Here is a 26441-nt window from a genome sequence, read left to right as displayed (position 1 = left end):
ATGGATTACACAAGTCTAAAGTACTTTTAGTTTCTCTCTCTTGACCGTGGTCCAATATTTCTATTGTTCTCCAGACTTTTTGAATGTCATTCAAAGTTTTTCTTTGGACAGTGGCTGCTCTTTTTTTCTTTTTGTTTTTTAAGCCACTTTAACAATGATCTATGAAGTGACCTGTCGTGTGTCTACACGTAACTCGGCAAAAAATCTGTTCCAGACTGTATCTTTGACCACTTTTATCCACATCATTTGTTCCAAGTTCCTTAGTTGCATCATTGAAAAGCACCAAAGAGAACACATTTGACAGACAGAAAATCTCATTTTTGCAGCAACAAGGTGTTTCCCAAAGAGTCATTAGCTGAAAACTTGGCATATCTCAGCATGGTGTGCAGTGTGTCCTTAAAACATTTGAGGAAACTGGACAAGTGAAGGACAAAAGAAGTGTCAACAGCTGAACAGTATCTGAAAACAAATAAGGAAAAAAATCCAGCATAGACCTGACACAGGACCTGAGAGATGCAGCTGACCCATCTACTGTTGGCCCAAGCCTCATCAGAAATGGTCTCCATGGAAGGGTGGCTGTCAAGAAGCCGTTCTTAAGGAAGGGAAATGGGGAGAAAAGGCTGAGCTATGCCAAATGACACAAGAAGTGGACTGAAAATCAGTGGCAACAGGTCTTATGGAGGGATGAATCCTCCCCAGAGCCCGGACCTCAACATTATTGAAGCAGTGTGGGATCATCTGACAGAGATCAGAACAAAAGGCAGCAAACATCCAAAGAAGAGTTTTGGGATGTCCTTCAAGAAGGCTGTAGAACTATTCCTGAATACCTGAATACAATAACTTGTTTAAGAGGGTTAACTTTTAAGCTCACATACTGCAATTCCAACGGCTTGCACCTATTTCCTGTTTTCCGTACAATACATAAGGAAGTGAGGAGAGGCTCAAGACTTTTGCACAGGATCACTGCTCTTATGTATGATTAGTGGCAAGTGAACAGAGGGAAAAATGACACCATAGGCTTGCTGCTGACTTCATAATTAATACCTTGAAATATGAGGCACACAATACAAGCAGTGAGAATGACTGTGGCTTAATGGAAGAAAAAAAAAAAAAACTTGCGCTTTCAGCATTCTTGAAAATAAAAATCACACAACTTTCAGTTTGTTTGTTTTTTTTATTAGCATTTCTCTTCTCTATGTCATATATGGTAAATTGTCCAGTCCTTGCAAAATTAAGTTCCAAGAAATTTACAGCTTGATTTTCTTCAGCAAAACCTGCCCTTTTTTTTTCTTTCCTTTTTTATACACAACCGACTCATATCTCACAACACAGTCTCAAAAGCACTTTGTGTGACCGTCGGAGCTCTCAGTGGCGAAGTTTACTCTGTTCTTACACGTTATAAAAAAAGGGGACAGTGTGAGTAGATCAGGCCTTGGATGAACAGAGGCGCTTGGCAATGTTATATACAAACAGGTAGTGGGAGTGCAGAGGGGGAGGAACTCCCGTGGTCCCAATTGGACAAAAGAGCAGTTCCCTGTATGGTCCACGATCCCAGGATGCCTTGTGAGTGAGTGAGTGACAACAGTCAGGGGGGTGGGGGGTGGGCAAACTCAGGACGTGGGTGTGAGGAGGGATCGTTCTGATGCCCTTTAGTTTCAATTTTTTTTTTCTTTCTTTTTTTTTTGGGTGACCTAGGGTGTATTTCTTTTTACAACTGCAGGAAAAAAAAATGAAAACATTCAGTTTCAGGGCCAGTTGGCAAAGTGAACAGAGCAGGTAGGTAGCAACCAACCAGCCTCCCCCCTGCTCTGACAACAGACTCAACAACATTTTTTTATGATACATGTATGTATAAGTACTGTATATGTATTCTTTATTGTTATATTACAACATTCCCTGATGGCCAGTGCAGAGAGAAACTGGGGGAGAGGGGGAGAAAAAAAAAAAAAGAGGAAAAAGGCATGTCCAATTTTACATACAGTAGAAACCAGAAGGAGGAAGAAAAGAAGGGTGCAGTGCCAGGATTGGTCCACAGGATAGGGGGGGGCACTGTGTGGCTGACAAACCCCAGTCAGAGAAGAAGGAAGAGACAGTGACAGGAAGGAGGGAGGAGAGCAGAGGGCTGATGGAGGAGTGAGAGGAGCAGAGTCCACCCTGTCAGATTCTTGTTCTGTTGGGTCAGCTTCGTTTGAACGGCTGGTTTATTTGCTTGCTGGGTTGTTGAAGTGTTTGTAATCTCCTCATCGTCCTTCCCTCGTCCCTCCCGGATTAAGGTGAGCGATTGACAGAGATCCGACTGGCCCACGTCACTCCGGTCAGGAGGACAGATGGTCCCATTCTCTCTGAGGACAAAAAGGGATTTTACTGAAAGATACAAAGCTTTTGCACAACCATAATCTGGGATTTCTCTGCTCCTGCTGCACAGATCAGCTGAGAGGCCACCAGGAGCAGTTCACAGTGAAATGTTTCCCCAACTCAACGTGAACCAGACACGTTTCCACTGACTGGCCTGAAGTCAATAAGGCTGCGTAGTGTCGTCAGAGGGTAGCGATGTAGGCTAAGGTATTAGCCTTAAGGAGATATTAACCTTAAGGAGGGGAAAAAAACTGCAGTAGACATCCACATGAGGAAAATTCAGATGGCTTATCCACAGGAATGACTAATCTGTGGGAACATCTGAAATATTATCAGGAAAGTGACTTTATTGTCATTTCCATCTTTGCGGGGTAAAAATGGGAAAAAAAAAAACACCTGAAGGAAGGGTGTAAATTTGTTTACGCATTAGAGGAAGCATTTTCCATCTGTTTTACTGTGTTTTAAATGTTCAAAAACACACAAACTCTTTATCTTCTTTCATTTCAGCTCAATAGAAAAAAAAGAAAAACTCCACAAAAGTGTGAATCCAAACTGTCAGGCCCCTTCGTAAGGCCAATTAACATGTCTGACTAACAACAGACACAACGGTGAACTTCTGCAGTCACTTCAGAACTGACTCACAGTGGAGGGACGTTAATGATCGGACACGTTACTAAACAAACACCAAGAATAACCAACGGCAGATCCGAAAAAAAAAAAAAAAACAGTTTCAAAGTGTCTGAGCTGGTTATGCATCAGTATTTTATCCACCGAGGTTACAACTCTTAACTCCAGACGGACTCGCGGAGTTTTGTGTAGTCGTGCGGCAGATTTGCGAGGACATGTGGAGAAGTTTGTCCTTGGGTGAAGTAAAAAAATATGTTTTCTTGAGTTGACAACAGCCATGCTGTTATTATAGTGCAATTAAACCTCAATGAGTCTAGCAATGACTCTCGAGTAATTTAAAAAATATGGAACGGCGATATTTTCATATTTTAGTCTAACACGGAAACATGAAATGTTATGGTGATTAGACATGTGAGAAAACTAGAACTCTGGAAGAATCAATATGTTACACTTCGCTGTCCAATCTAATATGAAAAGTAATTATAAACAGTTACTCTGAATAAAACAGGAGCTCCATAAAAGGAAACGTGACAAATGTCTGACTGACTGAATCCCATCACTTCTACATAAAAGAGCTTCAGGAAGATGTGAATTACGGCAGGTCTGTGGCTCTTGGATTAGTTTCTGTCTTTGCCGATGTAGATATAGAGAACACCATTAGCCGTATCCTCTAAATGTTCTGTTAATCCAATTATCAAAAATTCACTTCCTAATGTGGTCAATATTTGCATAAATTTGGATAGGTTCTTCTGGAAGCGCCACAATAACACCGGATTAACCATCTATTAATAGCTACTTGTTTTGGAGGTCAAAATAAAGTTGTTTTGTAAGAAATGCAGCAAGTGTTTTTCCAAAGTGAAAAAGGAAAAAAGAAAATGGCCGATACCTTATGTGAGCTTCTTTGCTTTGTTGTAAAGCGAGTCGACCACCTTGCTCATGTTCTGAATGGTCTCCAGTGCTGCCTCGTACGTCTTGTCCACCACCGGCTCGTCAAAGACAATCAGCACTCCTTCACCTTGGTCCAAAATACCTGTTGGGCACAAAGGAGGACATCAAGAGGGTGGAAAAACCAATAACAGAGCAATCTGTAAAAAGCTGCTAAAAACACCAACAAACATTAGCATTTAGAGCAAAACATCTGCCTTGTTGTGTAGTGTTTTTAGACATACCGTGAAACTTCTTATCCAGAATCATCTGGGATAATTTCCTCTCCACGTCTCGCTGCAAGACACACATAATCGGACTGAAGCAGGGAAAAACCAAAAGACCTATATAAAACAGGCAAGCAGTGTGCAAACAGAGCGCAGCAGGACTAAAAGCTCACCTTAGGGAGTTTAATGAGGGAGGAGATGTGCGCAATCTGTTCGAGACAACACACACAAGCAGAGTGATAAGCACATCAGTAACTGATACATAAATCTGAACGATTCAATCGAAAATATGTGGAGATGATCACCTGAACCCTGGAGAAAGGCTCGATGACCCTGATGAGGTTCTGCTCCAGCAGGTTGTCATACAGTTTTGTCAGGTGGGTGCTGATGATGGGGTCATCCCTCAACTCAGCTTTGTACTCTGTTAGAGCCTTAAGAGAGTTGAGGAGTGTTAATAATAAATCAGACTAAAAACTAAAATGCCATTAAAGATAGCTTAAAAAAAAAGTATTTAAATGACAGCAGTTTTAAGTTTGTCCACAGTATAAAAAACAAAAAGGAACTAACCTTTTCAAAATCTGCGAGGGACCGATTCTTGCTGGCTTGTGCAACACATTTCAGGGAGTCTGTCTGTCAGGAAAAAGAAAAAGACATTAACGAATGAATGTTTATGAGAGGCTACAGTGAAAGGCTGAACTAAGCAGAAAGCAGACTAATGACCCCGGAAAAGATCTTGTATCGATGATGGAAGAGTCGGACTCATATGGGAACTCAAAGATTCTCAACAGGGTTTTTGTGCACTCTGGTGGCCAATCCAAGTGAGGAAACAACGTCTCATCATCCCAGAAATACCCTTTCACACGTGCCAACATCTCAGACCGTAGAGGGGCACAAAATGAGGATTCTAGAGCAGGTACGAGTCCTGAGCAGACCACACAACCCTTTTCCAATGCTCAATGGTCTAATCTTTTGCCTCCGAGAAAACTGAGGGCCTTTTTTCCCACTAACGCAGCAGATAAAGTTTCATAAGGCTCTGTAGTCATTTAGTTCCAACATGTTGAGTTGTCTTCACATTGTGCACGTGACAGTGATCACAATTATTCAAGATTGAACACATTTCAACCTCAAAGATGATGCCAAGTTTCTGTAGTGCTTTCTGTGCTTCATACAGAGCAATAATTTGACACTTCTGTAACAGTAACATGTTTCCCACAACTATCAATCACAGTACTTTTCCAATAGGGTGGTCGTTGCTTAGTTGAATCAAGGCAACAGTGTATATGATCATAGTGAAATTCCGGCTGCTAAATCAAATTATGCAGTTTTACAGAATAAGTTCAAATTAACCCTGTTAAATTTCAGCTTTTATCTTGCTCAGCATTTCTCCATATTGAAGACTTAAGTAACTTAACTTTGACGGATTTATAACTAAAACTCAGTGAAAAGTGCACTGAGCTGCTACATACAGGATATTGCTCTGAAAAACGTCTTTACAAAGAACAAATGCCTTGAGTCATTCCTAATCTTTAAACAGATTTTTTTTCAAATATGGGTATCCATCTCCATTTATCTACAAAAACCCATTTAAACTTTTCGAAACAAAGGGTGTATATTGTGCATCTGTAACTAATTCAGGTAGAAGAATTTGCTTAAATGGAACTCCAACATGTATGACCTGCAGGCTTGGTAGATTAAAGTTGGACTCAGTTACACAAATAAAACGACAGAATCTCGTGGTCTTTGTTTTTATAGCATTACATAAATATTTGTAGTCCATTATTGTTTATGTCGCACTATCGATAGGTAGTGACATCAGATCAGTCTTTCCCTGCAGGAAACATTTGTATCAGGAAGTGGAGTTTTTTCTCCACTGTTGCCTCTGTGCACGCTCAGGATTACACCAAAACTTCACTGTTGGTGTCCTTAGCTGGGTGACTTTTTGTAACATCATCTCTGTATGAATTGGACCAATTTAGAATTTCTTTTCACTTGGCTTGAATTGGACTGTGTGTCTTTGAAGTGCCTTGAGATAACATTTGTTGTGATGTGGCGCAATACAAATAAAGCTGGAATTAATTAAAGAGCTCCGGTTTCTGCACATTACGGTGGGAAAAGACTGAAGACGTTACTGGAAATATACACGAGCTGACGAAGATGAGAGGTGGGAAGGTGAGAGTGGCTATGGGTCTGTGGTGCAGCAGCAGCCCCTCAACGCTAAAGAAAGAGCGCCACCTTCTGGTATCTGCTGTTCAAAGTGGACATGTTGAAGAGATCCGACCAGGACCGTGACTTTGACTGAGGACCATTTCACTCCGGTTACTCCAACCAGTCAGTGTCACGGCACTGATGAATTCAAGTTCAAACTGTTAATAAGAGAGTTCTCTGAATTTAAACTTTGATTACCCTGGCTCAGGACAGCGTTAAACTCAACAAACAATGAACCACCGCCACAGAGTTCTGTGAAACCCTAACCGCGCGTCAGCGTTTACCAGAGTAGTGGTGTGGCTCTTCTCAGCTAAAACCAAAGCAGTTGGTATAAACGTTGTGGCGTATTAATGAAAGCAGCTGTGTGTGTTTAACTGATTTAACTGTAGAAAGCTCTCATTCCTAAATGGTACACCAAAACCCAGTGGGATGTAACAACAGACGTATAACACAGTGAGATGCAACACCAATTAGATCGCTCTTATCAATGCTAACTGACAAATCGGGAAGATGTGGCAAGTTTTTAGGGAGCCGTCTTTGCTCTGTCCGTCATCTAGGAAAGCTGTGAGGACTTCCTTTACTTCCCACTTTGACTTTTGACTGGAAACGAAGCCCTAAAGCAGCACCATGTGGGGACATCATTACAGAAATAGAATGTATCATTCACATAAAGTAAAGGTAAAGTGAAGTGATTAAACTTAGAAAGTTTGGCAAAGAAATGTTTATGTGTAGAGTAAACACAACATATTAAGGTCCATAAGTCTTTTTGGTCTGGGTGAGAAGAAGATAAATAACTAAGCTTGGATGAATATGATACCTGAAAGGTCAAAGCAGTGCAGGCATAATCTCAAAAGCTGCGGACATTTGCCTTCTCACGCCACCCCTCCAGAGCGTCAACAACATTTCAGGACTGCATTGCATGTGTGAAAACAGCTCGACTCATTCACTAAAAGAATAATGACTTTCACTTGGAGTTTATAAGCTGGACAGGCTTCTGTGGCCAAGCTACAACATCTCTGCTCATCTCAAAAGTAGGGGTGCAACGGATCAAAAAGCTCACGGTTTGGATAATTTCTCGAATCAGAGTCACAGATCAGATCATTTCTCCGATCAGCAAAAAAAAAAAAAGAAAAAAAAAAGAAAAAAAAGAAAGAAACATTGCCTTTTTGTTTATTGACACTTTGAAATTATTAAATAAAAAAAATATAAAATAAACTTAAAGTGCACAAGGCATAATATCTTCTTTTTAACATAATTAATGAAAAACTTAAAGTGCAGCATAAAAAGGCATAGCTTAGATTATGCACAAGGGGCTGCATAAATGCTGCAGTGATATGCGGTTGTTGAGCAGCCTTCGTTTTCACAGTACTTTATGTCGCTTCAAATGTTGCCATGCTTGATGCGTTTCCACTGTCATATGACTTTCTTGTACCACAGTGCCTACACCGTCCCCGTTTTATCCACTAACCTCTTTCCTTCATCATTATATTTGACAGGGAAGCCAAAATACTCCCATACAGAGGATTTAAATGATGCGGGGTGTTCACCATGACCACACTGTGTGTGAACTAAACATGCGCACAACTTTTTTTCCCTTCATAAATCAATCCGCGGATCACGTGTGTGTCTAACTGAAGATATTGATCCGAACAGATCACGAATCAATGATGATCCGTTGCACCACTGCTCAAAAGTTTAAATTAAAGAAACACTTTGGAATGAAGACTGATACCTGTCTGCCAGCGTACCGCAGAGCTAGCTTGCCGCTGATGAGCGCCTGAACATCCTCTGGCCTGAAAAAGAAACAATATGAAGCCTGTAAATAAAGACAGATCCCAACTCTGGGCTCTTGTTAAGTGACACTGATTTAATTTCTAAAACTTTATATGAAAGTTAAAAAGATTAAAAGTCATGCTATTACTTACGCATTGAGCATTATTTTGCAGAGCAGCATGTATTTTAGAGCTGTGATGGCTCGTGGGCTGTCAATAGAGTCGTAGCCCTCAAAGGCCTCATAGAAGTAGGAGTACGCAGTCTTCCAGTCCTTCTCCTCTGCCGCGTGGATGATCCCTGGAAGCCCATCCAAACACACTCACGTGAATATAAACTTCACGTAATTGTATAGATTAACAACTAATTTGTTCTAAATGGTACCTGACTGCATGTCTAAAGCTGCTTGTAGTTTCGGGGGACAGTAGATGGCGTTGGCGGTCGTCCTGGCAGAGGTGAGGGCAGCGCGGGCCTTGGGCAGGTTACTGAGCGCGTGATACGTCTTACTCTCCAGCAGCTGGACCTCCACGAGCAGGGCCTTGTCATCCATCTTCTTTAGCTCCTGCAGCAACTGGGAGCCTGGATTAAGGAGGGAAAGCGTAGTAAGATTCGACACACTGCTCGATGTATGGAAAGGTTTTGCCAAAAACACCTTCCTGACCAGGAAAAGTTTAAAATAAGGAGCTCAAGCTGAAACTCTCCTATCAAAGTTTTAGGGAAAGCCATCACTTACCCAGTTGTAGTGCCTCCTGGTAGCATTTTGTGTCGAAATACAGAGAGATGAGTCGAGCCTGAAGGGAGAGGAGATGTTATATTCACTTGAATTTGTGCAAGATTGAATGTGTTACTTCTTTCTCAATCCTCATGCTTTTGCCTGCTTCACCTGCAGCCTATCATCCTGGGGTAGAAAAGCAGCACTACGAGGCCTGTGGAACACTTTTACTGCCTACTTACACCCAAAGTGTGTAACATTAACATATTTTAAGTGAATGGAGTTGACGAGCATGTCCTTGTGTTTCTACGTCAGTGTGAGAAGCAGCAGAGGGGACACAGCCCACAGCTCCGGAACGAGTGGTTTCTCCGATTGTGGTAAGAAGGCAGTGAAAACAGAGCAATTCGATTTTAATCCCTTGTCACAGCAGTTATGCTGTTAGATACAAAAGAAAACACCCCAAACCACACTGAAATACGCAGCCTGGACAAAATTGGAGTTAACACAGCTGAATTGCACTTCCTTGTTGGCAGGCTGATCTGAAGCAAAGTTCATGGTAACAAAGTTGAGAGCAATAAAATCTTCATCTATGACTCCCCCCCAAAAGGTTATTCTCTAGGGATTAAAAAAAACAAAACAAAAAAAAAAAAAACACTGAAAACCCTGTTAATATGTGCAACACTGACAGGCTGAGTTGTTACAGCTGAGGCACTTCCTGGTTTACCTGTACCCTCTGCACGGCTGTGCCGGCACACCGGTGAGCACCGTCGGGGTGGAAGAAATTAATCCATTTTCAAGCTCCAAAAAAAAAAAAAGAAAAAAAAAAAGCCCTGAGCTATTGATGTTCTGAGTGACGATGATCAAAATTAACTTAAGGACACTGAGCATGTTCTCATTTTTGACTGCAACCCAAATCTACTCAAGATGCACACATTTTGAGCAGTTTTTACCATGCTGACTATTAAAGATTAGCTTAATTTTATTAAAGTGCGTAATGTTTCGGCTCACGTTGGGATTATAAAAAAGTAAAAATATGTGACTAAGTTCTGAAATACAGTCGAGCAGCTCCCCTGAGTATTAACACTGGGTGGGAAACGCTGCAAAAAGCCTGACACCTGCCTGACGACCTCCTTCCTGATCTCGAGGTGGTCTTTCTGTTCAGTTCGTTGGGGATGGCAAATAGCTGAAACAATTAAAAAAAAACTTATCCAGTTTTTTTTTTAGGTCGATACAGTAAAGTTTATGTAGATACAGTACAGTAAAGTACACACTTTACAGTGTGTAGTAGCAAGTTTATCATCAGCACTCAGTGAGCCTAAACTGACCAGCACAGAATACAAGAAGAGAACAAGCACCAAGTCTCACCTCTAGTGCCTGTCTGAGGAAGGTCCTCTTCTCAGCTTTGGCCCATTCAATGCATTCCAAGCAGAGGTCGACCTCCTGACCGGTGGCAGCCTCCATGTCCAGGAACAAGTCCAGCAGGGAGCGGACCAGCCGGGCTGCCTTGGCCTTGGAGATGGAGTTAAGGAAGGGTCGAACATACTTCAGCAAGCCCCCAAGCTCTGAGAAGAAAGTCGGCGGGAAATTAAGTTCAAGGTTGAACCACGCGGGCATTCACAGTTGACTGTATGGATACAAACGTAATTCTTTGCTCTAAAATCAGTGGTGAGAAGAGATTTGAGCCATTCTGAGTTTCTTATTATTTTCAGATTAATATGACTACAATTAAGGTTTTGCAACACTTTGCTTAGTCAGAAATAAAATGACGTGTTTTACTGAAGTTAAACAAGTCGTCGGCTTTACTTCCTTAATATGCCTAAAATCAAACAGTGTATTAAAATACGAACATGACGCTCTGGTTACCTGCAGCTTGTCCCGTCTTCGCCAGCAGCCCACCCAGCTCCAGAATGCTCTGCTCTTTAACACGAACCGCCTCCTCATCGCTGTCCTGGATGTCCCGCTTCACTACAACACACGTCAATGTTACGATGATGTCATCTTAACCGTTTTAACATGGACCCCCAAGACATACAAAGACAAAAAATATTCTGGTGTACAGTCTTGTTTTCGTCTTCTGAGACTAATGTTCAATGAAATTACGTCGCGCTTTGACTGGGGAGGATGGCAGGCAGCCAAGTGGCTAACAAAGCTGCGAAATATCAGAAGAGTCAAACTGGTCAACACAAAGAAATGGCTGCTACACAGCTGCCCTTTAGTAGAGATATTTAAGAATAATTTGCTACATTGCCACAAGCTAAAAGCTATGACAATTGAAGTGATATTGGAGGGCCAACTCTGTTTACAGTAATTTCCTTGTCGGCCTGACATTTGACAAGACGAATAGTAGCAGCTAACAGCATTGGCCACTAGCTAATATTAACTAGCCAGCAGTCACAGAAGTTCCTATTAAATGAATGAAACCAGGCAGCTAATGTTAGCTTATCTGGTAAGCTAGCCGGTATGTTGCTAACCGGCTAGCCCACTGCTGCTGACTCACTGTGCAAGAAGGGAGAAAAGGAAGACGGCCAGCACTGGGCTAGCTAACAGAGTTTAGCTTGGCTGCTAGCTAACAACACTGGCTAACTCATCAGCTTCATGACTGATGGAGAAAAGTGTAGACGTCGTGTCTGAGCGTAAAACGATTATCTTTCCAGAGCTGTGCTGTGTCGACTATATTTACCTATTGAATGTAAGATATCGATAGAGGCATTCCGGTCAGTTCCAAGAAGAGACTGTGCTCTCTGAAACTCAGCCACAGCCGCGGCTGCCATCTTTCCGCTGCCTGCCTCTGCTCTCTCTGCCAGATTGTTTTCCGGGTGGGTCGTTCACATGGTCGGAACGATGCCTCCCCCTACTAGTAGGGTCGAGTAACTACTTTCTTACAAGTTCTACATTAAGTACTAGTGTGCTGCTTGTTGAACACAATTCGGTTGCATTTGTTTGTCGCCGAGGACCACAGCTGATACGAAGTCCCGCTTATCCAATGCACCAGCAGCCTTTGTTAAAGGAACTTTTATCAAAACACATCTCATGGAAATGCTGCAAGGTCACCCGGATACTTCCTAAGATCCTGAGTTCTATGCTATCTTTACTATGTGTATGTATATATATATATATGTTCATTTACAGAAAGTAAAATAGTATCAAATTAAGCCAAATCTAATATCAATATCAATTAGGACCACAGTTCCAACAAAAGACAAACTTGCTTGGACACTCTTGAGAGCTTATTATTTTGGGAAGGATTGCCTTCCTCAATCCCAAAGTAAAGTTGTTCAAGTAAAAAAAAAAAAAAACGGAAAAGTCCACACCAAAGCACATAAGCAAAAACTGCATTGTGCGAGATGTTTTTCAAGAAATTTAATTCAGCCACTTCCCTACTTTCCTTCCCTGCAATACATATTTATGTATTCTGGTTTTGCAAGGGCACTTTTAAGACTTTGATATAGATAGCCTCTGAACCCTACTGTGGCCGTGAGAGCCAGATCTGCATTTCACACTCCATAAACATAACCCTGAAAACCACAGCCTGCTGCAATTTATTTATTTTATGGAAGCACAGCAGCCAAGTTTCATGTGAGTAACTACTTAACAAACAGATTTAATTGTAGCTTTAGTTTGACCATCCACAGATGACACTGGCAAGGGAAGGCCAGCATATGGAGAAGGAGAGGACAGCAGTCGGGCATCAGATACAAAGGGAAAACAGGCTTTATTTCAGAAAACATACACAGAACACAAAAAACTCAAAAGTTTAATTTCACAAGTGAAGTCACAAATGATGACAGTGACGGACTTTACAGGACAACAGACAGGTAGTCGCATTTCTGAAAGCAGAGGAGAGAAAAAAAAAAAAAGTGAAACTCTGCTCTCATTGTTAACAAATGAGTCATTTGCTTTAAGTTACTTCTCTTGGTAATCAACAGAAATGTAAATGGATCTGAACACCCTACACAACAGTGATGCCTGGATGGCTCAACAGCAACTGCTGCATACCTTACAGCTTATCATCAGGTTAGGAGAGCTTTCTCCTTCTGTATTGGGAGCTACGGAGAAAACAGCTTTGTGCAGACAATCCTCCATGTGTTCCGACACTCTGGTCTCCAGAAGATGCTGCAGGACATCTGGAGTGATGTTCCGCTTCTAAAGACAAGACAAAGCCATGATCAAAGACATCAACATCTTCTCTCTTGCTTGATTAACAGGCTTTCAGCAGAGTCACGTGAGCCGTGTGCATCGTTTTCAGGAAAAGATGGCAACTACAATTCCTTCATGAATTGTTCTACACATGTTATGTTATGTTTGTTATGTTTATGTATTTAGCAGACGCTTTTATCCAAAGCGACTTACAAATGAAGATATAACAAGCTATATAAAAAGCTAACAATAAACTACATAGAAGGAACTGTCTAGTCAGTATGTATCCTGGCTTTCTTGTCTGTCAAACTGTATTCTCTCTGGTATTTTTCATAAATGCAACCAAAGAAATGGGAACTTCTCCACTGTCTTTGTGAATTCGTTAGGTGAAATTTTTTTATACTGGAATTATTTATATCTCGGTGTTAAGTGGTTTCTGAAAATTCTAATGACCTACTACGACCGGAGTGAGAATTAGTGAAAAAGGAGCCAACGTCCAGAGGAAAAAAAACTTTAAAAAGACTTTTCAGAAAGCCTGGAGAACCATTGCTCAAGACCACTGTAAAAAAGAAAAAGAAAACAAAGTTTGGCTGCTTGGAAGCAAAAGATAATAAGGGCTGGCTGAACTGTGGCTGAACTGAACAGCTTAAAAGATTAAACTGGGCAAGTTAATAACTAAATTAAAACTAATAATAAAAGAATGAAAGCTTTACTATTAACTCCACACTTTTAAATGAATAAAGCTTAAGAAACAAACCTTAGTGTTGATGTAAAGTCCACAAGGACAGGAGATAAAATAGATGTTGATGCTCAAGTTGTTCCTGCAAGATTGACAAGTATGAGCAGGTTGACTCATTTCTACTTAGGAAACAGAATATCAACACAACAGCTGCCACTAGTTTGAAAACCGAGGCAGTTAATGGGAAATCGTTATCGGTATCGTGTATTTAAGTGGTAGAAGTAGATCATTTTGGACTCACGTGTGACATATGGGGCAAATAATATGCATCTCCTCCAATCCCTCCACAATAGATGATATGTACTGCTGCTCCAACTGCAGGTTCGTCTCATACTCTTCTATTATGGACATTTCTGTGGCACCAAGAAAATCATGCATAGATTTATTGAAGACTTAATTCAACAGGCTTACACAGCTCACATTTTCCATGCCTGCAGACAATACCACTGGTTCATTCATTTAAGTGTGTGGTTCATAAGGATATGGACATGGATTACCTTGGGTCATGAGCTCCTGCTGGATTTCTTCAAGCACTGCCAGCTCATCATACTCCTTCATAACACTGAACATCTGTTTAGAAGGACATGAATCAGATCGAACTGCAAAGTAAAAAACAACTCATCTCCGAGACAGATATGCGCAGGTAATAAATCGAGAAGAATCAAAAGAAAGAAAAGAGCTTGTTTTTGTCAGGAACGTCTGACAGACCCCGACCTCTGCCATGCCCTGCGACCCCCAAAGCGAGGGCAGTCTCTGGTCCTCTGACTGCAGGACTGTCCACTCCTCCTCCATCACCTCCTGGACGATGATGGAGGTCCCGGAGCTGCTACGCTGCTGGCTCTCTCCGGTCTGCCGGTACCTCTCCAGCAGCCTGGATCGGCTGTTTTTCAGTCTGTCTACACAACGCTTTAAAAGACAACAGGGAAAACCCAACAAAATGTAATTAAAGCTCCCAAGAACCACCCGTAGCTTATCAATATGCTAACTAGCTAGCTGTCTGTCGTGTTATGTTTTAGTACTCGCCTTTCGGTAAGTTTCTTTCCATGGCGGAGTGGTTCCCTTATAAAGCGAGCGGTGTCTGTGCAAAGCGTCCATTAAAAGTGTTACTCGTGTTTGTACGTTTACATATATGCAAAAAGTTCAAACACGCCAACTACATATGGGGAAAAGTTCTGAAGGAAAACATTTCACAGGTTTTAACCCCATCGCCCCGGAAGTTGAATAGTTAGGAGCGAAATGCACGATGCGCTATGTAGTTCTTTACCGCCAGAACCGCAAATATTAAAATTAAAACAGATATTTTGATTAAAAATACGCTTTTTACATTTCATTACACAACCTTTATCATTTTACGTTATTATATTATAGAATAGTTGTAAACTATCACCTCAACCCCCCCGCCAAAAAATCCTGCGTATCTGAATTTAGTATTTCCTTAATTTCATTTAAAGTATATTTAATATGCAAACAACAACAATAAGAGACACAAAAAAGGGAGGGGGGAGTGTTTTTCGTTAAAAATTATGACGTGGGAATGAATTGAACTCCAATTGGCTTGAATTGAACTATATTATTTAAGTGCCTTGAGATGACATTTGTTGTAATTTGGCACTGTATAAATAAAATCTGAATTATCCATCAGCCCTGGCTTCAACAGGGAAATCTGGCATGTAGGAGCATAAATAGATGTTTCTGATCGACCCAGTGCAGCTTTACTTTGCCTTGAAACCATGCAAGAGACGAGTTACGCAAGATAGTCAATTTTAAGGTGACAGGTAGCTGGAATGAAACTGGAGCACAAAATGGCTGATAAAGAAGGCCCAACATGTGACACTGCATTACAGGACTTAATAGAGGTCACTTGTCGGAAAGTGCACAATTACACTCCATTGAAATAGAAGCGTGATTTCTAAAAACTCAAGCTTTACCACTGCAGGCACAATACAGGAAGGCCAAAGCCCCCTCATTAGTGGGCTTCTGTAGATGGTGATAAATGGGGGCTGGTTACCCCAGATGAAGGGTTTATTGATTGATTCTAGCAATTTCAGAAAAGAAGGAGGCGAGGAAAATGGGCAAATTTAAAAAGATGTAAAGGGCACTTTAATTGGAATTAGTTTGGACAAAGTATTGGTAGGTACATTAAAGCAGCCATGTTTAGTACTTTGTTGCATATCCCTTACACACAATGACTCCCTGAAGTAACATCAGTAGTTGCTGAGTATATTGTCTGTTGATGCTCTGCCAAGCCTCTATTGCTGCCACCTTCAACTTCTGCTTGTTCTGGGGGGGTTGTCCCTCCAAGTTACTTATTCAGTATATAGAAGGCATCCTCAGCTGGATTTAAATCAGGTGACTGGTTTGGTCATTTAAGAATTTTCCATTTTTTAGCTTTTACAAACTCTGGTGTTGCCGTAGCAATGTGTTTGGGATCATTATCTTGTTGCAGGATAAAGCGCCGTCTAATGAATTTGGAGGCATTTACTGGAACTTGAGCAGATGAGATGGTTCTATACACAATTCATTGTGCAGCTGCCATCAGCAATTGCATCATCAATGACGATGAGTGTGTCAGTATCTGTGGCAGCCATATATGCCCAAGCCATAAACCCACCCAACACCATGTTTAACAGATGAGCTGCTATGTTATAGATCTTAGCAGTTCCTTTTTGTCTCCACACTTTCTTCCTTCCATCACTCTGATACAGGTTCATTTTGGTCTTGTCTGTCAGGATGAGAACACCTTTTTTTTCAGAACGCTGCAGGCTCCATTAAGTACTTTTTGGCAAACTGTAATCTGGCCATCCTGTCTTTATGGCTAACTAGTGGCATATTGAAGTGTAGCCTCTGTATTTCTGCTCATGAAGTTTTCTGTGGACAGTAGCCTCTGAAAAGACAAACCTGCCTCCTGAGGACTGTTTCTGATCTGTTAGACAAACATTAGAGGACTTTTCTTTACCATAGTGAGGATTCTGCTGTCATCAGCACTGGAGGTCTTCCATGGCCTATAAGTTCCTTTGTGATTACAGAGCTCACCAGTGCATCCTTTCTTCCTAAACCTTGAAAGGTTTGACAGATGTCACTAATGATTTTATTCTTGTTTATCAGTCTCATAATAGCTTCCTTGACTTTCATTGGCACAGCTTCTCTCCTCATGTTGAACAATGACAACTACAGACTCCAAATTGTAGAAGCAGGTCTAGGTATCTTATCGCTGCACCAATGAAGCAATGAAATGTAACCATGTAATCACAAACACCTGGGAAGCCAACTGTCCCAAACATTATGAAGCCCAAAATGAGTGGGACTATGTATAAAAGTGTTTCTAAATTTTGTAATTAAAATCTATGAAAATAATCTAAAAGTCTGGAATGTGCACTTTAATCACGTCTGAATAATTTGATTTATAATTTTTCACTTTTGAGCAGAGGTGAAACTCAAAGAAAAATGTGACTTTGTTCCAAACATAATGGAGGGCACTGTATGTATTCTTACATACATTTCAAAATAGGTATCTTGACTTTCCAGTTCAGCTTTGATTAAAGTGCACATTTGCCATGGCATCATTTCTCCAAGCTTATGCAAAGTCTCAACATTTACTTCCATCCATGATTCTATTTTTCACCAAGATCTTGTGTTGATGACAGGGGAGTCAGACTGTAAAGTCTTCTCCAGCACAATCCCAAAGATTCTCAATGGGCTTCAGGTCTGGTGTCTGTGGTGGCCAATCTATGTGTGAAAAGGATGTCTCATGCTCCCTCAACCACCCTTTCACAATCATAGCCCAATCAATCCTGGCATTGTCATGTTGACATATGCAGTACGGACAAAATTCCATTGATATATTATACTGTGAGATGTTGCAGTTGTCTTTACAATAACTTTCATCTGATGACAACACCAGCTGATGTTCTACAACAGCTTGGAATATCTGTGTTGGTCTGCAAGTGGACTCAGAGACAGGGTATGTAATGTCTTGTGAGAAACTGTGTAGCACTGAAAATGTGTCACCACAGAGTAATCAAATAGGAAATAGCGAGACAATGTGAGATGATCACTAAAATCACACTGACAAATCTGTTGTAGCTATGTCAGTATTTCATTGACTTTACTAGCTTTTAGAGTCACCACTGGAGTCAGACATGATGGTTTATTTAAGAAAGACTGTCAGTTGTCACACTAGACAAAATTCACTTAATTTATTCTTCCCTGAGTACTTATGTGTCAACAGTCCACTCAACACTAGTACACATAAAACGTGTGCCAAAGTCAATTGATACAGCTAACTTTGCAATGGATCTTGAGGCAAACATTTTCAAACATCAACCAAAATCAAACTGAAAGGGGATACACATGCACTATGTTTATATTGCTAATCTCTTATTTTGTTAGTTAATTTCTGTCTAAAAAAACACTTCTTAAATAAAGTTTAGTTTCAATACAAATTGAAATGACTCATTTGTCTTTGACTCATTTTAAGACGGCAAGTCAATATGACGCTGAACAGAAGAGATATCTTGTGTTCATTTGTGTTTGTTAATGGGCCCATGTCTATCTGGGAATTCTTGCTATTTTGAAAAGCAGGTTGTAAACCATAGCTTTTGGACTTAAAAGGAATGGTGCACACCTACAAACAAATCATAACTTCAGCTCACCATCTCTTTCTTCCCTCAGTTTTTGTTGCTGACAAGATGGCCTGTTATAGATATTTTGAGATGTCATGTCAGGAAAAGCACAGGTGTTCGAAAGTATTGCTGTATTCCACTAAGGGGGATCCCACAATTGCCCATGTTAGCTGATTATTATGGTTAACTGGGACATTTGAGGGAACTGAGCCATCTTTTAGGTTGTTATTTGTCTATATCAATGTCAATTTTATTCATAAAGCATTTCAAGACCAATAAAAGTGCTGTACCTAAACCACACCTTGAAACTGGGATAAAATTATATTACAAACCTTAGGGCATGACAGTTTGAATAAGATGGTACTCATCAGGCAATGGTGGTTTAATCTAAGCCAGTAAGGTATTTTTCAAAGCAAACACAAGTGTATCAGTGATTGCTATTCGACAGAAGAGGTGCTGATGTTGTGTGAACTGGTTCTTTGTCAGGAGTTGTGAGGACTTCTGCTTTTCCCACTCTGACAAGTCAATGCCTGTTGTGAGAAAGGTCTGAATATTTCCTGTTTAGTGTGACTGGTTTTAGAGGAAGATTATTTATTTTCTCAATTTTTGTATAGCATAAGTAATAGTATCCACATTTTAAAATGTCGTAATTTCTACTCTTGCTGAAATCTGAGGTAAAAGCTTTGGAGTATCCTCAGCATTTTAAAAGAATTTGGGGTAAGCTATGTTAACATGCCATAACGATATGTATCTCCAGGTGTATTTAGCACCCACTGTACTGGTGGAGATCGGCCTGCTCGAGCTGATTCACAAAAATCCACTTCGTTAATCATCAGCAGGCAGCCTCCCACATCGGAGCTGCGGCTCTGACACGGCTGCTTCAGCACCTCGGACAGCGAACCTCGCGATAGGCTGGAAGCCGCGGTCAGCCAATGGCTTCAGCGACGCGGCTGCTACAGGAACCACCGACAGCATAATCGGCAGCAGCATCCCGTCAGCAGCCAATCAGAAGGCGTCGATTCTCCCCCACATCCAACCCGAATAACTGCAGATGCCCGCATCCAAGCAACGGGTCTCTCTCTCTCTCTCTCTGGCAGGTTTGCATAGCTGAGGGAATAAGCGACCATCTATTTTTGGAAACCATAGTGGTCGCTTGTTTCTCTTTCTTTTCTCAGCTTTTGTGTTTATTTAGGTTTTTAGACCAATACCTGTTGTGTTATTTATGTCTGGAGGAGCATTGTCCGCGCTGTGCGCATCGTAGCGGGACATCAACAGCTACGACCGTCTAGATTTTCGCTTCTCAATGGAAGACATTTTTCCACTCGCTCCGAGCGAAGGACTGAAGCATATATTCACATTTATTTTTTATCTGTATTCTCATCGAAGAGTGAAGGACTCTAAATGAAGGTTTGAAAAAGGCAGAAGCCAAATTGGGAGAAAAACCTGTCGCCCTGTGACGCTCTTGGGGGGAGGGGGGGTTACATAGGTTATTATACTGGACTGAACCGTTTTCACACCCTGAGTCCGGACAGCGGACAGCTCGTAGTGACGCTGTGAACACCGAAATCGGACGGCATCTTTATATTTTGAACACCTTTTTTCCAGCAGCAAGGGGGGGTGGGTGGGGGTGGGGGTATCAGGGTGTGATATATGGATTTCACAAGAAGAGTGGATTAACTAGAAGGTAGGAAAACAAGGAGGATTGCTGTATGTGGCAACATAATTCTTGTTGCAACTGGTAATATATGAAACAGCTCAACGTTAAAGACCTGAAGAATGAAGCCAACAAGCTGAAGCATCATCTCTCAGAGCGCCCCTGTAATGTCATGTTGCTCAAAAGCAGTCACACAAATTCACTAAAAACGGGGCATTGTAGTTTTGGATGTTGAGGTCGTGTATGTGTCAAAGCGCAGCTTTTCTGCTGGTGTTTGTGAAGCTGACTTGTGTTGGGAAGGAGGGGGTGGATTCAAGGCTTCCATTTTGGAGTTAAGATGGATGCTTGCGCACATTTCTTTTTCCTGCCTCTATGGTCTTATCTTGGTTCTTATATAACCCTGATGAACACTGGTAGGGCCGTGCAAGAGCCAAGCGAACGAAAATGCCTCCGTTTGCAACATTATGTGGCGGTACCACGTATATACTTTACCTCTGTGATGGAATGCCATCATACTGTTCATAATTGTCAAAGATAACACAGAACAAAATAATTCCACACTTATGGCTTTATATCCCTTCGATAAGTATGTATAAGTAATGCAACAGTTAGATTTTTTTTTCAGAATTCAATTCTGCCCTTCAAAAAAAAATTATACTGACAATTTATGAAGTTTTCAACCAAATTAGAAAAAATTACATACACAGGAACCTCAGTAAAAAAAAAAAGGAAAAAAAAAGGGGGGGGGGGGGGGGGGGGGGATAAGTGTCACGTTGTTATGCCAACATGACAAATGACTCTTCACACCAGACTCAGCTTCTCAAGAAGATAATAAAATGCTCTTAAAAGCTGCTTAGTGGACCTTGGATTATCTTTCTCTTCACTGACACCTTCCAAATACCAGTAAAGACTTAAGTGTGAGGTTAGATTCTAGCCTTTTGAGACAAGAAAACCCCCCCACAACAAATCTTCCATTTATTCCATGAATTGATGCAGTTTTACTTGATAATAACAATGGTAAAAATTCCATCTGCTGAGGAAAACTTTGAAAGTTTTGAAACGAGGCAGTTAGCAGACTATTTAATTCCATGTCATCTTTAGTTAATTAACTTTAATTCTTGTTGCTGATTGGCTAAATGATTCCATGTTACTCATGTAGAATATTAATATTCACTACTTTTCTCTACTCAGGTTCAATTTACTCCAGATTTTGGCCCACTCCGAGCTCCTGGTTTTAACCAGTAAACAAAGAGCTTTACTTTCACAACTTCCTTCTCCAATCTGCTGACCCGCACAAAGCATCATGGGTACCGTACTATCGCTGTCTCCCAGCTACCGCAAGGCTGCACTGTTCGAGGATGGGCCGGCTACTGTGGGCCACTACACAGCCGTTAGAAACAGCAAGAATGCCAAGGATGCAGCGGCAGCAGCAGCCAAGTCCCTCAAACGCCCCTCCATCATAAGTGCTTTGCCATGGAAACGCATAGTAGCGGTATCGGCAAAAAGGAAGGGATCCAAGAAACTACAATCAGAAGGCGGGGATGGTGGCAAGGGGAGCTCACCAGATGGCCATGGAGCCACAACAACCAACTCAGCCTCTAATAGCTTGAAGCTGAAGAAGTCTCAATCCTGTGCAAACCTCTCGTCTTTTTCATCCAGCCAGGACCCCTCAGCTACCACTACCACTACCTCCTCCCATATGCCCATCTCCAAGACCCTGGCAAACGTAGCTACTGTTGTTGCCAAAAAGAATTCCCTTACAGGACCTGGAATCCACCCTCCCACTGCTGTTGGCACCCCAAAACGTGTCATAGTCCAGGTATCCTTTACTATGTCATTCTTGTAATCATGAAATATCATTCCAGGTAAGTTCATCAGATCCTTCACTCACATATCATACTTCTATTTCATCTTCTTTTCTGAACCCAGGCATCCACCAGTGAACTGATGCGTAGCCTGGGTGAATTCCTTTGCCGTCGGTGTTATAGACTGAAGCGTCTGTCTGCCACTGACCCGGTGCTGTGGCTACGCAGCGTGGACCGCTCACTCCTCCTGCAGGGCTGGCAGGATCAGGGCTTCATTACTCCAGCCAATGTGGTCTTCCTCTACATGCTGTGCCGGGATGTGGTCTCGGCTGAGGTGGCCTCGGAGCGTGAGCTGCAGGCCTCACTGCTCACCTGCCTCTACTTGTCCTACTCTTACATGGGTAATGAGATCTCCTATCCACTGAAGCCCTTCCTGGTCGAAGCTGAGAAGGAGGCCTTCTGGGACCGCTGCCTGGAGATCATCAACCGCATGAGTGGCAAGATGCTTCAGATCAACACCGACCCACACTTCTTTACCCAGGTGTTTGCTGACCTGAAGAACGAAAGCAAGAAAGAGGAGGAGAAGACCAAACTCCTCATAGGCCTTGACCGATAAAAGGGAGCTGGGAGGGGGTAAGGAAGGATGGAAGGGTAGAAAGTTAATAGGCTGCAGTCAGGAAGACAAATGTAAAGTGGTGTAGCGCTACCCTGGAGCAGTACTGTTGTCTAGCGTCTCTACTGATTTATGAATAACCAAATTTCCTGTTTGTGGCCCAGAGGGAAGAACATCTGATATTTAAAACAACATTTAAACCATTTTAAGTGGGTAATGAGGCACTTTCAGTAAATTATCTGCCGTGTTATGCCTGGAGGTAACAGTTGGCCTATGGGGCAGTTTTACCGTAACAAAGCAGATAAAAGGTTTACTGCTACCCTCACCATCTGCCACATAAGCTGACATGATTTGCTCTGATAAGAATCTCAAGACTGAAAAGCTACAATGAAACAGCTGAGTTTCATTGTGACATTAACAGGCTGTGAGTTTGAGATATCTATCATGTTAATCTTCTGCCCCAGGCACAGAGACATCTATTGATCTGACCTGTACATTGTTTTAATGAGATAAGGAATAAAACCTGAAATTCTCCACACTAGGCCTGAGACACATATATATATTTACAGTACCAGTCAAAAGTTTGGCTAAACTTACAAATTCATTTGAAATTAATGAGACTGATAATCTACATATACGTGCATTTCCATGTGTTCACTTTACATGTTCTTGCACATGACCACCAACTTTTCAACTCCTCTTTATGTTTTTATTACAGTCCTCCTGCTCAACCTTAGTGGACTCAAATAAAGTTGCTCTATGAGAGCCTCTGTTGAAATGTGCAGAACATTTACTAATTCAATAACATGGATGAGCTGAAGTCACCTTGTCTGCAGTCTTTTCAAACTGTAAAATTCACGCTCCCGTCCAGTTAATTGTACTGTAGTGGATCTATCCATCCACATACTATGTCACCTACTGTACATATGACGCAACATTTTGGTTTGCCCTGTCAAATTCTTGAGGATTTTGAAGATGGGTTATCTATTCTGAAATGTATGTGAAATGTCAGTCCGTCTGGTACGATTAATAATCATTAAGCGAGCCCTCTCTTAAGATGTTTACATTTATGAAAAATGGGAAAATGCAATACTGACGTCTCCAGGGCACGTTTTACATGGGGATGGTTTTTATTTTAATTATCCTGCACTTTTAGCCATACTCCACATTGGTGCTGACCACTGGAGAAAGAAAGAAAGAAAGAAAGAAAGAAAGAAAGAAAGAAAGAAAGAAAGAAAGAAAGAAAGAAAGAAAGAAAGAAAGAAAGAAAGAAAGAAAGAAAGAAAGAAAGAAAGAAAGAAAGACTTACAAATGACCTGTGGTCATGAAAGACATTTTTAAAGACTAGATCATGTGATCTGTCTCAGCCAATCTCTACAAACATCAAAGTCTGATGAAAATGTGATTCTATGGGAGGGCAGGGGCAAATGCTATGTCTAGATGGGACTTCTGAAGCAAAGCTTTGATGTTGCTTTTGCCACTTGGTTTCAGAGACCTCGGCTGCTGTTTGAAGTCTCCACACCCACCTGCACTTCTTCCATTCAGTGCTCTCAACAGCAACCCGGACAAACTAAAACAACATCAAATCTCTCTCTCTCCCAGCCCAGTCTGGTCTGAAACCAGTTCTGTTCGGTCTGGTGCTGTCCAGTCCAGTCCAACTATCCAATATTTAGAACTCTTGGTCAGGTGACCTGATGGCTTATGTATTCACCAAGTTGTTTGACATGCATGTGTGCTTCTATAGGTTTCCTAGCATGCTGCTTTGTGTTGGACTCAGCGCACCCCATGTTACAAAAAAAATAACTGAGTGCTCACCACACTGAACTGCTAAAATTTAGACTGAGTGATGTGACATCAAGGCAACAGTACAAGGAATCTCTAATGAGGGAAAGGGTAGCAAAGACACAGCAGGCTTGCCTGTGAATACATTTATAACGGAAACTGTCAGCATCAGTCCTACGTCCAGATTTTCTCTGTTCTTGGTAACAAGATACTCATGAGCCTAAAATAGCCTACCAAGAATAAATACTCTTCCCAGCTGTAAGCCAGCGATTGGTTATGTTAATAAAAACGCCTGAATTCACAGAGGAGTTCAGTTCAATTTGTGAGGAAATTAGAGGGGTTTGCTCAATCCCTTATTTAGTAAAAAGATAACAGGAATATTACATGTTCCCTCCAGAGAGATCCTTTACTTTTATAATGTCAGATCACAGAGTCTATCCATAGCCCATAAACTGTCTTCATTTCTCAAAAAAGTTTGCCCTCTAAGACAGAGATCCTGTGCCATATCATTTAAAGACTTGTTATTTCATACAAAACAAAACAAGAAAAAGACAAAAAGAATCACAACCCACCACAGAGTCTTTTAATACTGAACAAGAGAGACTATAAAGGCATCATTAATAAGCTATTTCATAGTGATGCTACATTGTATACCAGAGATGTAGAGCAGAAAAGAGGGACTTTCTATGATTAAAACTTTGAAAGATTGTATATGTAATTTTGCCAAATGTATGCCAACATTGGAGTTATCCAAAAATCAAGCATTCAACAATCTCTAGCGACTTTATAATTTTTGAAAAATAATACTTTGCTGGAATCATGATTGTCATAGATTTTAAAAAAGAGGAATGGAATGTTAAAAATGTACAAATTATAGTGAAAGGCTCAAGACTCAAAACTGGGCCTCTTCATTATGCAGGCAACTGTGGTTGCATTGTACCCTGATATGATATCTGACTGGGCTGCAGCAGCTAACACGGTATGAAGAAAAAACATGTAGCCTTGATCCAGAGTCAGACCTAAAACCACAATTATGCATATGAAACAAGCAAACAAGCTTGTCTACATGTCCATCCTCCTTATTGATGGGTTGATGAGACAGTAGCATTTCTCACAGTGGCATTTCTAAGATGACTGTTGCCATACATATATATACACACATTATTTGTTGTACTCCATTATCCAAAATCCAGTAATAGGTTGGTTTACGTAGCTGCAGATTCACAGATAAAGGACAAGACCAAAGGACAAGTCTTTTTCTAGATTTCAACATCACCTAGGTCTAGTATAGGGCTGAAAAATGTTGAACTATTACTATTACTATTACTATTACTATTTTTCTTTCTTTCTTTCTTTCTTTCTTTCTTTCTTTCTTTCTTTCTTTCTTTCTTTCTTTCTTTCTTTCTTTCTTTCTTTCTTTCTTCTTGCTTCTGGATGACTCATTTCAAAAATGTAAAAGGGCTCTTACTATGCATTTCATGGCTAAATAGGTTATATTAGGCTAAAAGACTGAGGCAAAAGTTAAGTCCTTGGCTAAAAGCCAATGTCCTCAGTACCTGGTAAAAATAAACAGTATCATTCTTGCAATGTAACAGTGATAAGTACAAATGTCAATTTGCAGAGATTATTCTTTCTTTTTTAATGTTAAAAGACTAAAGACAGAGGCTTATGTTTTGTGAGGTAATGCTAGCAGGGTTTAATGAAGTGGTAACTTACTAAAAGCGGAAAAGAGCTAATGTTGGCTTAAAATTTTGATAGCTGCTAATTTCAGCAGTAAAACAGTGGAAATACAATAAAGTGAATGTATAAGGCCCTTTTAAGTAAATAATTAGCTGCTTAGTCCGGAGCAAAACTACATGCTAGCACTGATAGTAACATAGTTAGCTGCACAAGCTAATAAGCTACTTTCTTGCTTCTGGGGTTTTTGGAAAGGTATAATTTTTTAAATAACATGGACAGCTCTCAACATGTATCACTGTATCTTCTCTTAACTTTTCTAGCCCTGTCAGCTGTGAAGGGACAATTATCTAAAAGACTTAAAGAGAGGAAACAAGACTTGTCCACTAATTGAACCTTTCCCTCAAGTCGGTGAGGGAAGTATGGGTTGACAATGCCCCCTCCTATTCATGCTCTCATCATGGATCAACTCATTATAATGTGCCATATTTTCTCTTGCAACATGTACAAGACAAAAACCATGTGATGATGTCGGTACAGTTTTTCTTCCTTTTCATTTGTGACTCACATTGTACAAACTAGAACCTTTGTT

At 41.0% G+C, this 26441-nt stretch overlaps 3 protein-coding genes across 3 annotated transcripts; 1 reads left to right on the top strand and 2 right to left on the bottom strand.

Annotated features, from left to right (window-relative positions):
- Positions 1-1154: 1154 nt before the first annotated feature.
- On the bottom strand, positions 1155-11648 carry LOC140273056 (26S proteasome non-ATPase regulatory subunit 11A). Its single transcript, XM_072368581.1, has 13 exons — positions 11501-11648; positions 10684-10785; positions 10186-10382; positions 8842-8899; positions 8493-8687; positions 8264-8408; positions 8071-8131; positions 4701-4763; positions 4439-4564; positions 4307-4342; positions 4152-4203; positions 3869-4012; positions 1155-2342 (listed from the first exon to the last, which is right to left on the bottom strand). The coding sequence occupies exons 1-12, from the start codon at positions 11589-11591 to the stop codon at positions 3870-3872; spliced, it is 1269 nt and encodes a 422-aa protein (XP_072224682.1). The 5' UTR covers positions 11592-11648; the 3' UTR covers positions 1155-2342; position 3869.
- An 863-nt stretch (positions 11649-12511) lies between these two features.
- Positions 12512-14903, bottom strand: rpain (RPA interacting protein). The gene is made up of 7 exons (XM_072368464.1): positions 14720-14903; positions 14411-14602; positions 14194-14266; positions 13938-14049; positions 13715-13778; positions 12817-12963; positions 12512-12647 (listed from the first exon to the last, which is right to left on the bottom strand). Exons 1-7 carry the CDS (start codon positions 14789-14791, stop codon positions 12618-12620), a joined length of 690 nt encoding a protein of 229 aa, XP_072224565.1. The 5' UTR covers positions 14792-14903; the 3' UTR covers positions 12512-12617.
- Positions 14904-19387: 4484 nt separating this feature from the next.
- Positions 19388-25481, top strand: LOC140273867 (cyclin-dependent kinase 5 activator 1-like). Its single transcript, XM_072369543.1, has 3 exons — positions 19388-20002; positions 21164-21791; positions 21902-25481. The coding sequence occupies exons 2-3, from the start codon at positions 21276-21278 to the stop codon at positions 22391-22393; spliced, it is 1008 nt and encodes a 335-aa protein (XP_072225644.1). The 5' UTR covers positions 19388-20002; positions 21164-21275; the 3' UTR covers positions 22394-25481.
- Positions 25482-26441: the final 960 nt, after the last annotated feature.

The sequence above is a fragment of the Leuresthes tenuis genome, unplaced genomic scaffold (genome assembly GCF_036924035.1).
Source record: "Leuresthes tenuis unplaced genomic scaffold, fLeuTen1.0.hap1 SCAF_17, whole genome shotgun sequence".
Taxonomy (NCBI): Eukaryota; Metazoa; Chordata; class Actinopteri; order Atheriniformes; family Atherinopsidae; genus Leuresthes; species Leuresthes tenuis.
This window is presented reverse-complemented; position numbering and strand designations above follow the sequence as displayed.

Bases quoted from the DNA above. Each gene is read 5' to 3' on its own strand.
- rpain (XM_072368464.1), bottom strand. From the start codon at position 14,791: ATGGACGCTTTGCACAGACACCGCTCGCTTTATAAGGGAACCACTCCG. The intron at 12,964-13,714 runs GTTTGTTTCTTA...TCTTGTCTTTAG, and splicing joins GACTTTACATCAACACTAAG to AAGCGGAACATCACTCCAGA. The intron at 12,648-12,816 runs GTATGCAGCAGT...CTCTGCTTTCAG, and splicing joins ACCTGATGATAAGCTGTAAG to AAATGCGACTACCTGTCTGT.
- LOC140273056 (XM_072368581.1), bottom strand. From the start codon at position 11,591: ATGGCAGCCGCGGCTGTGGCTGAGTTTCAGAGAGCACAGTCTCTTCTT. The intron at 8,688-8,841 runs GTAAGTGATGGC...TCCTTAATCCAG, and splicing joins CCAGGAGGCACTACAACTGG to GCTCCCAGTTGCTGCAGGAG. The intron at 8,409-8,492 runs GTACCATTTAGA...ATGGGCTTCCAG, and splicing joins AGCTTTAGACATGCAGTCAG to GGATCATCCACGCGGCAGAG.
- LOC140273867 (XM_072369543.1), top strand. From the start codon at position 21,276: ATGGGTACCGTACTATCGCTGTCTCCCAGCTACCGCAAGGCTGCACTG. The intron at 21,792-21,901 runs GTATCCTTTACT...TTCTGAACCCAG, and splicing joins CAAAACGTGTCATAGTCCAG to GCATCCACCAGTGAACTGAT.